Raw genomic sequence first — 10,596 nt, 5'->3', positions numbered from 1 at the left:
TAGAGTGAACTCAGTTTGTGCGTACGAATAATAAGCGTGTGTTCTTCCACCTGACTGTAATAAGATCTCAAATCTTAGTTTGGCTGCATGGGATACAAGTTCTGCACGGGAGACGTAGACTATTTCTCGTGTGAGCTTGAAAAGAAGGGAAGATAATTTATAATTGATAATACATAAAACCAAAATGAATACCAATCCACCTTAGCATAACTATTAAGGTACAAATAGACAATTTACATGTCTGTGCAGTAATATTGTTGACCAAACCAGTGGCGTAGCCAGGGGGGGGTTTTAGGGGTTCAAACCCCCCCCCCCCCTTAGCAACAAATCTTTAATTAATTTCTTATTCATCACTCAAACAAATTTCATATTAAAATTAATAAAAATTTAACCATTACAATATTTAAATTTAAGTACCGAAAACCGCTAAAATAGCACTGTTTTACACCTTAAAATCTAAATTTTTCCGGGGGAGGACCCCAGGACCCCCCGCTTTTATACGGGGGGGGGGGGGGGTCCATGCTTCTTAACACCCCCCATACACAAATCCTGGCTACGCCACTGGACCAAACAATAATATGTCACAATTGGAAAACTTTACAGGAGATATATAAAAAACGAACTTAATCCTGATCTCTAAAATAAACCTGTGAAATTAGGTTACTTAAACTATTATTTAATACTTTTAAAAAGTTTTGAGTGAGATGCGATGTTATTATTTGACATAACACAAACTTTCAAGACAGAGATACTCTGCAATGAAACAGAAAAAGTCACCAAATTTGGTTCCAAGGTAAAGGTATTAAAAAAAAGTCCTATCAGACTAACGAAAAAACAAAATGGTAATATAGCTAGCCATATATTTCCAGAATTGCAATGTGTACGTCCCCACAGAGAGCGAATACGAATACTGACTGTCGTGGAGGCCTTTCGCAAGGCGTATCCGGGAACGTGTTGAAGAAGTGTTCGTACACAAGGTCACCCACGCCAGTCTCTCCCGTGCTCATAATTTTTTTGTTTATTTTGCGCCGAGACGGCTCGTTGGGTTGCCCGGTCACCAGTCTGCGAGCCTGGACGATAAACAACCGCGCTTCGACGCAGACGGTCGCTGAACCTTGGACCTTCGGACGAGGCGAAGGAGAACGCGCCAATAAAACAGGACCTCCTTCCCCACCCTTCTCACCCTTCCCCTTCCCCCTGCTCAACAATCAGTCGGACGCCTACGCGGCAACAACAGCTTCCTGCCGCTGCGCGGGTGCATCCTTTCGCTCGCTAATTGGCCTTCGCCAACGACGGCTGGCGCCGGTGGGGAGGGTGAAGAGGTGGTGAGAAGGGGAGGGAAATAAGACTCCTGAAGCAGGGTGGAGGCGGGAGGGGTAGTAGATACACAGGATGTGAGGTTAAGTGAATCTTCCCACAAAAATAATCCAGCCGCCCTTTTGCGCGCAACGCCACTAGTTAGCTGGATGGGGTCGCCACTGTTCATTCCCCACGTCTATCAATTTCCCAACGGTATGCTCAGTCTAATTAGTAAACCTCTTAAGTCCCCGAAAACTAACTATACTAAAGTGTGAGAGAAAAAATATTCGTAGCACCGAACTTACTGTTATTTGGAAAAATGTGCATTCCTCGTAAATACTTAGGTTTAATTTTCATTTACTATCTTATCAACAATACTTGATAATATAATCACGCATTCATTAGGCGTAAATTTTTTTCAATAATGATCCAATATCGAATAAAAAAAAACATTAAAATATTATTAAGTTTGGAGTTACGAGATTTGCTGTTTTACTAGTTGAACCATTGGAGTTGATGTTTCTGAAAGTGTAAATTGTGCTCTATAAAAAATAATCTTGGGAAAGACACGCAGAACATGATTCTGAGAAACATAATGCAAAAAAGTTAAATGTGACAAAAAGTGGAGTTACGAGTTTTTCTAATTATACAGATGATTTTCTTCTTGAAAACATAATTATGATGCTAAGTGGCATGTATTTTTCACGAATTTTTTTTTAATTGCTAATTAGACGGCATCTGCTAAAGAAATCATTGCCGTTGCTCCATTTGACCGGGCCTTTCAGGACACGTTTGCTTCCGCATTGGGTGGATGTGAGTCGTGTGCTGACAGTAGACTCGCTTCTGAAATAAACACAGACAATGCTACAAAGTTTTACACACAAATGGTCTGAAAATCTTTTCTTTACAAAGACATGGTCTTACTGATATTAAGTGTGTGTGTGTAATCTGAGATGTTTAAAATTTACACGGAATGCAGATCTTTGTAGTTTAGTAGGTTGGAGTGTTTTCTTCGGGTAAATGGTTCAGTTCTCGAGTAAGATATGTATTTGTGCACATTTCCTAACTCGTTGCTGTAACTACGTGTTTATCATTATTTGTAGAATAACTCTTGCTTGTTCAGATACAGTGTTAGTTCTATGTATAACACTGAAATATATTGTAACATTTGCACGGAAAATATCTACATATTTACGATGTAATATTTGGGCAACTAGTTACAAAGAACTTTTACGTAAAATAACGTTTATATTTGCTGAGTGGTAATAAGTGCAAAAGTTTTTTTAGCTTACCATGGAAGACACGAAATACGGTACACAGCGAGTGTGATATTCTAGCTATAACCTTGCCGCATTATTGCACATAGGTTTTATTTATTTAGCTTGAACGTATAATTAACAACTGAAGACAATCGCAGCTGTAGATAACTTAAGTATGGCCTCCACAGTTTTCTGCGTTCTCAAACAAAAATGCCACTTATTCGTAGGTTTCTCACGTGAAATTCGTGATTCGATAAATTTGGTTGTTGTTGTTGGCACAACTGTGCTCCTCACCAAACTTTTGGCCAAAAGCCAAATTGTTCGAATTTTAGTATAGGCCTATAGTAATGAAGATAAAGTTGTAATACAAGTACATTAAGTGCTTTCAGGAATCTCTATCGGGTGTTTCATGCTCAAAAAGTATTCTTAAAATACGCGTTTTAGTCATTTTCACACTTCTAAATATACAGTTAAAAAATGAAATACTGAAACAAAACTAATCATACACTATTAGTTTATTCATAATTTCTTTTCGTACACCGGATTCATTCGGATAACTTGAGCAGATTTCAGATTACGTGGCTTTTTTCTGAACCGCTGAATAACGTATGTCTTCTACTGTTAGAAGCAATACTTCACATAAAGTGGCATGACCTCTTTAAATATCGACCGTGTTTCTTCAGCTCTAAAGGCCTCTTTTTGCTGCAAGCAGCCAGATGCCGAACCAAAGGAACAGAAATGTCCCTACGAGGTGAGATGTTAGGTGCTGCAAAGACGGAAAACAATTGGTTGAGGGAACGGGGTTGTGCCTCGAGAAAAAGCTCTGCGCCACCGCAACGTCCACCATGTTTCCGCAATATCAGCTCGGTCCGAAAGGGTGCTAAACTGGGTCACTTCGGCAGAAGTCCTCCCTATGTAATTACAACCCTAATGCACTTACAAGAGTCACTGTTGCAAGCAAATGTGCTCTAATGATGTTTCGCACCAGCACTAACAACACTGCAAGGCGCACTGCCGTGTGTCACCGGTTTAATGCTCAAGGACCGGATGCAGCGACTTAATCTGATAGCGATAAATTGGGGCGGCGGCTACAGCGTTGTTTACCGGTACCAAAGCACGCAACCTACTCTAGAGATACGACCGCAAGCATATAATCCACCTGCACACAGTCCACGACGAACAGCAAATTAGATGCAAATACGTTCAGGAGATCATATCCTTATTTATTTTCCCTCTATAATTCCATGCTTTTGCTTATAATTTTTAAATAACCCATACTTTGAAAATAGTTAAAGGTTTAAATATATTTATATAAATTAAATTAATGTTTTTTTTTTTAAAAATCTACAGGTTAGTTTATATTAAATGCTAGTGCGAACCCTGACCATTAAATTACGTGGTGTACAGTTTTGAATTAACGTTAGCATGAAGCTTTTGTCGTAAAACTCTTTATTTTTAGGAAAAAATTCATAAACAAATTAACTAAACATTTTGTCCTTATTAACCATAAGGGTCTGGGTTTTTTTAAGGGTTTAAAATCAACAAATTTTACTTGGGGGTGTTATGAAAAAACTCTACAGACGAACGGTTAATTCAAAAACTGCATATCACACGATGTCAAGCTCCCAATTCGTGCTATTTTTGAATATAAATAGACATTATGTTCTCAAATGAAAGGGAATATAATTATAAACTATTCGTATAGTTTCGACTCTGTGGAGGATCGACGTGGTACAGTGGTCGAATCAGCAGTTCTTCGTGCGTGCACCACGCGCGGAGACTCGCTACCCTCGCGTTTCCCTTTGTTCCGTCGGAGCATTGGGTTCGAGGGGCATGTGTCGTTTTGCCTAAAGGCGTTTTGCATAATTTTAGGCAAAACGCCGTTTAGGCAAAACGCCGTTTAGGCAAAACGCCGTTAGGCAAAACGCCGTTAGGCCAACCGCCGTCAGGCAGAACTCTGTTAGGTTAGGTAAGGTTAGGTTAGCTTAGGTTAGGTTATGTTAGCTTAGGTTAGGTTAGCTTAGCTTAGGTTAGGTTAGGTTAGCTTAGGTTAGCTTAGGTTAGCTTAGGTTAGCTTAGGTTAGGTTAGCTTAGGTTAGGTTAGCTTAGGTTAGCTTAGGTTAGCTTAGGTTAGGTTAGGTTAGGTTAGGTTAGGTAAGGTTAGGTTAGCTTAGCTTAGGTTAGGTTAGGTTAGGTTAGGTTTGGTTAGGCAAAACGCTGTTAGGCAAATCGCCATTAGCATAATGCCGTTAGGCAAAACGAGGTTTTGTCATCATAGTAACATTTTAGGCAAAACGCCGCTAGGCAAATCGCCGTTAGGCAAACGCCGTTAGGCAAATCGCCGTTAGGCAAAACGCCTTTAGGCGAAATGACTTTAGGCAAATCGCCGTAACGAATTCATGTTTAGGCAAACCGCCGTTAGGCAAATCGCCTGTTACTCGGTTCGAGACCTCTTCGTCACGTCGCTTGGTGGCTCGGGCAAAGTGAAGAGGGTTCCAGGAGGAGATTGCGTCATGCCAGGACAAGAGATGCAGACGTCGGTCCAAAGCAATAGTATCGCAAGGTTACCAAGGGTACTAGAATAGCGTCAGTCAACAAAGTGGTAGAGTAGAGTCTGTGAGGCATCGTGAGCCATAGGCCCTCCTCACACGGGGATACTGAAGTTGCTTAGATACCGCGAGACTCGGCGACCGAGCGACTCGTCATGTAGATAGGCATGGCGTCACTCAGACGGCGATACTGGAGTGGCGGAGACTGGAAGTCGTAAGCAACGTAAATCCCGGCGACTCAGCATGCTGGTCTCCACGCTACTCCAGTAGCCTACGCGGCGCGATACTGTATTGTAGCGAACAATGGGCGAGCAGGCGTTTAATATCAAATTTGTAAACGAAGTTGAGAAACACCCAGAACTCTATAACTACAAGTTGAAAGGGTATTCAAAAAAGGATGTGACTGACAAAGCATGGAATGATGTCGCAAAAGAAGTGCAACTCACAGGTAAGTTGACAATATCTTAAACAACAATAATTAGATATAAAATATCTATCATAATAAACTAACTTGTGAAAAACCAAAATGTATATGTAAACAGCATGTTTTATATTTAGTATCTCACAAATACATTATTAGTAAAAGAAATATAGTTTTTATACAATGGTTATTCGTCCTTCGAAGAAATACCTTATTCTAAAACGTTTGTAACGTATAAAAATTACTTTCTATTGATATCTTTTCTTGGTTCCCAAGGGAATTACGCATGGTTTTTACGAACTTCGATAAAACTTACCACATGTTCAAAGTTGTTGTCATACTCACAGTAACCTACAAAAACACATGAAATACTTTAATACCTAATTAGTTATTGTAACAGTATTTCCACTGCCATGGAACAGAAGCCCGGGGTGTTAGAAAATAGTTTGCCAAGTAATTCCGCACTTCATGAGCAGTAGACCGATCATGTAACGTTAGGTCTTCTAGTGGCTGTGGATTGATGTTGGGCGTTTCTGAGTTGCCAAATGGTTCACCAGCAAAATATTTAATACCTTCACTTTTCCGAATGAAGTTGTGAAGAATGCAGACAGATTTTATTACATCAACCACTCTTTCCGTAGTTCGGCAGCGAATAGCAGTGTTCAACACTTGGAACTTTTCTGCCATCATTCCGAAAGCGCACTCCACTGTTTTCCGTCCTCTGCTCAATCTGTAATTGAATATTCTTTTAACATCATCAAGTGTTCTCTGAGGGTAAGGACGCAGCAAATATTGTGACAATGGAAAGGCCTCATCTCCAACAAAGTAAAAAGGAAAGTCAATCTCATTGTCGTCATCTGGTAATCGTGAAGGCGGTGGTATGTCTAGTCCTCCATTTGCAATCCAGTGTTTGACAGCTGATGCGCGAAACACTCCTCCATCGCTGTTTCTACCTGCATAGCCAGTTTCAATAAGAGTGAAGAAACCATCTGCATCACTGCTAGCCAGCAGCACTATTGAGTGATACATTTTGTAATTAAAGTTACTTGAGCCAGTTCCAGGTAATTTTTCTATTCGAATATGCTTACCGTCCAATGAACCCAAGCAATTGGGTAAATTCCACAGTGAATAGAAACGCTGTGCTATCATTCTCCACTTTTCTTCTCCTGGGACAGGCATGTAGGACTCTTTCAACGATTCCCAAATTAATTTGGTAGTTTCTCGTATGATGTTGATAACTGTGCTTTCTCCTCTAGCAAAGTACATCGACAGCGATACAAATGTACCTCCTGTTGCCAAATACCTGCAACAAAGTTAAATTAAATTTTACTTCATAATACATTCCCCATGTACCATTTATATATTTTTTCTTCAAATAATAAACATATGTTGTATATATCTGGATTATACTTAATACTACTTCACTTTTGTATTTGTTTTTTGTTTACTGTAAATTAGTTAGGAATTCATCCATTGCAACGATTTATATTTATGTGAACAATGTTGTTTGTTTTCAGTTAACGAATGCAAAGAAAAATGGAAAAATCTCCGTTCAGTTTTTGTCCGTCACATAAAGCCACCTCCAAGTGGTTCAAGTTCCAAAAATAAGAAACCATATTATCTATCGGAGGCAATGAAATTTACCCTACCATTCATAAAAACGCTTGGTACACCATCGGGGAATTTGCCAGAAGTCATCAATGAACAAAACCTGGAACACAGTTCATCTGACCCAACACAAAATACGGAAGACGTTGCGGCTGAAGAGGAGGAATATATCTCAGATAACGCAATACTAACTACAACACCACAACTTTCCCTTCCTTCACCTATGCTGCCAAATACTGACTTCTCGCAAGAACATGCTCATCATTCCCAACAAATGACTCATGATCCCTTTTCCAACCCAAAAGATAATTTATCAAAGCGTAAAAAGCAAACAGTGACGGAAGTGGACAAGTCCTTTATGGAATACATGAATGCAAAGAAAAGGAAACTTGAATCGAATTCAAACGATGATAGGCAAGTAAAAAAGTCGTTTCTTCTAAGCCTTTTACCAGAAATCGAACCTTTGACAGATGCACAAATGAAATCATTCCGACGTAGGGTTCTGCAGCTTATTGATGACATCACGAATCCAAAAGACATGCACCAACACGTACCAGCTTACCAACAGACCCCAACTTACTCCTACAGTGTTTCCACGCATTCATCGTTGGCTACAGATAATGCTTCAATTTGTTCGTCGCCTGGAAATCAAACTATTCCACAGAAAGTACAAGATACTGAAACGCAACAGTATTTTGAAGTCATCCAAGAGACTTTACAATATGAGCAGGAACATAATGTGATGTGATGTTTTGTTGGGTGTGTAAACATATAACTTTGGTGTACGTGTTTTTATCTCTATTATGTTGTTTATTTTTGTGTTTACAGTCATGATTTGAATGTTTGTGTAATGGGTATTCTTTAAATAGTTTATATATATACATTTTTTCTTTTGCAGTACATTATTTGAATGTGTATTTCTTAGGTATATTTGAATTAAACATTGGAATGAATTTATGCATAAGATATGTTTATACTTTCACATTTCAGTTGACTGGAATACTTGGGTATAAATAACTTTAGATTATTTAACCTGTTAACGTTAAAGTGCACATTCTTAAGATCCATACAACAGCCATTTTCCACAGATAAAATAAGTAATTGCGGCCTCAAGTTAAAATGCATACATTGTTTTTATTCGCCAAGCATCAGTATATACGTTAAAATACTTGGAAAGAAATAGATTTGTGTTGAAGGGAAACATTTAGAAGTGCCTTAACAAAAATTCGTAATAATTTGTATTTCTTAACTTACTTACCTCAAAGTTATCAGCAATCGTTCACCGGGGCTCACGCATTCCCTCATAGTGGTATCCCTATAATACATCGCAGGTGTAACAATTTCCGTTAACATTTGGTAAGTCTCCTTCGTCATTCTGTAGAAAGCGATGAATTTTGAGTCTGTCTCTTGCAATTCTTTGGCCGCGACAAATAATCTACAATTAATGTTCCTTTCTATATATGGATGAACCCACAATCTTTTCCTACTTCGTTTTCTATAATGTTGATAATATTGGATAACAATATCACTATCGTCACTGCTGTTATCACTGGACATTACATACAATATATAGGCACTTCACGGTTCCACAAGATACTCGGGCTGTACTCACGATGCATTTTTTCCTCCCAGTCTCTGATATTTTAGTAGCGTCGTGTGAAGATAACGGGCGACTAGAGTCACCCAGTCACACAGTTGCCTAGTCTCCAGGCTACCAGCGATCGTTTTGTAGGCAACTTCAGTATCCCCGTGTGAGGAGGGCCTTACCCTCGGGCAGAGCAGAGCCTGTAGCGACTAGACTTCTTGGACAGGACCGAGCATGCAGAACAAAGAATAAATGGGAAGGTTTCTGGGAAATACCCGTCGGTGTTTTAATGAATTAATTACTCCCGAGAAACCTTACAGGCAAGTGACAAGAGTGCGAAGATCACGAATCCAACGCCCTCATTTCTCCCCACCCCCAATCCCTTTCATCCCAAACCAGCATCCCTTTTCCCTCATCTCCTTTATGTCCAGTTTAACACTGGTGGTGTCGGGACTTTCGTTACTTAAGAAGAATGAGAGTATACTTAGACCTTATATTTGGTGTCAGAAGTCAGACTACTTACATGAAGCTATTAAAAAAAACTTTTAAAATCGATAAAACCTTTTTATAAAATATCAACTGAATACAAATTTTTGAATCAACTTAATTCAAAGATAAATATACAAAATTTTATAAACAAAATATTTAGAAACTACCTCCTTAAGCCCCGGCTACTCACGCTACGTATATATAGCGTGATCAATAAATCATGTGGTTGTTATAATACAGTTTTGAATTAACCATAGTACATATAAATTGCAGTGAACCACTTCTAACCTAACCTGGCAAAATATTACTATAACAAAATATTTATACCTTACATTTAGTTTCAGAAGTCGGACTACTTACACAAACCTACTAAATAAAAACTTATGAGGTTAATAAAAACTTTTTATAAAATATAAAAAATACTAAATTGATGAATCCACTTAACACCAGAAGAAACTATAGGCTACAAAATGTTAAAAAAAATACTGTCAAACTACTACTAATACAAAGGGTCATTACTACAAAACAAGAGGAATATCAGTTTAGACACAAGATTTAGAATACAAACTATCATCCATTTTTTCCCACAATTTAAAATATAATTTTGGTACTTCTTTAAGAAATTTTGTACAATTGACGTTCAAAATAAGTTGTTTCTTCCCTGTGACCCTTTGGCCCTGTGTTTCACGCAAACAACTTTTTCAGTCGATTCACGATATAAGCATTGCATTTTGTGTTCTGTAGCAAATCGTCATTTGATAAATATTATTTATCTTCCATTAGTCAAAAGTTAGACATATATTTAATATTATATAATAAAAAAAAATATTTGACTATTAATGTTTGTTGTGTAATTTCACTAGATTTTAATTTTATAGTTTTCTGCGGCTGAGTATCATACACAAAAATGCTATCATAAATTTAATTTTTATAATTTATTCCTTCAAAAAATGCAACAATTAGTGAAAACAAAAAAAAAACACGGTGGGTGAAGTCTGCATCCGGCTTGCTTCGGTAACTGATTCCAAGGTGCCAGTCACCGGAAACGGAATGTAAATAGGGAAGAATATTGCGGAACAAACATAAATAAAACAATTGAATAGAGAATGGAGGAATAAAAAATAAGTGATGGCAATGGAGTGGAAATTCTAGTGGAAAGTGCACAATGTCTTTCCCCTCAGTTTCAGTTTTTTTTAAGTTAAACTGATTTGCCGGGAACACGCAAGCGAAACGTAACACTCAACTGCCGTACGAACTGCAATCGCGTGGAAGCAAAACGAGACAACTGGCCACCCGTGCAGTTATACTTTGCTACAATTTGCAAGGTAAGTGTTGTGCCTTTAGTTACTAACTCGTCGCGAGGGGTTACCGATGTAGCTTGTGATG

The 10,596-nt window shown here is 38.4% G+C and overlaps 1 protein-coding gene across 1 annotated transcript; it reads left to right on the top strand.

Annotated features, from left to right (window-relative positions):
* The first annotated feature begins 5,201 nt into the window (after positions 1-5,201).
* On the top strand, positions 5,202-8,113 carry LOC134536582 (uncharacterized). Its single transcript, XM_063376342.1, has 2 exons — positions 5,202-5,555; positions 7,046-8,113. The coding sequence occupies exons 1-2, from the start codon at positions 5,411-5,413 to the stop codon at positions 7,882-7,884; spliced, it is 984 nt and encodes a 327-aa protein (XP_063232412.1). The 5' UTR covers positions 5,202-5,410; the 3' UTR covers positions 7,885-8,113.
* The last annotated feature ends 2,483 nt before the right edge of the window (positions 8,114-10,596 follow it).

The sequence above is a fragment of the Bacillus rossius genome, chromosome 1, assembly GCF_032445375.1.
Source record: "Bacillus rossius redtenbacheri isolate Brsri chromosome 1, Brsri_v3, whole genome shotgun sequence".
Taxonomy (NCBI): Eukaryota; Metazoa; Arthropoda; class Insecta; order Phasmatodea; family Bacillidae; genus Bacillus; species Bacillus rossius.
This window is presented reverse-complemented; position numbering and strand designations above follow the sequence as displayed.

Coding starts and splice junctions, on each gene's coding strand:
- LOC134536582 (XM_063376342.1), top strand. CDS start 5,411: ATGGGCGAGCAGGCGTTTAATATCAAATTTGTAAACGAAGTTGAGAAA. Junction 5,556..7,045: donor AAAAGAAGTGCAACTCACAG/GTAAGTTGACAA, acceptor GTTTGTTTTCAG/TTAACGAATGCAAAGAAAAA.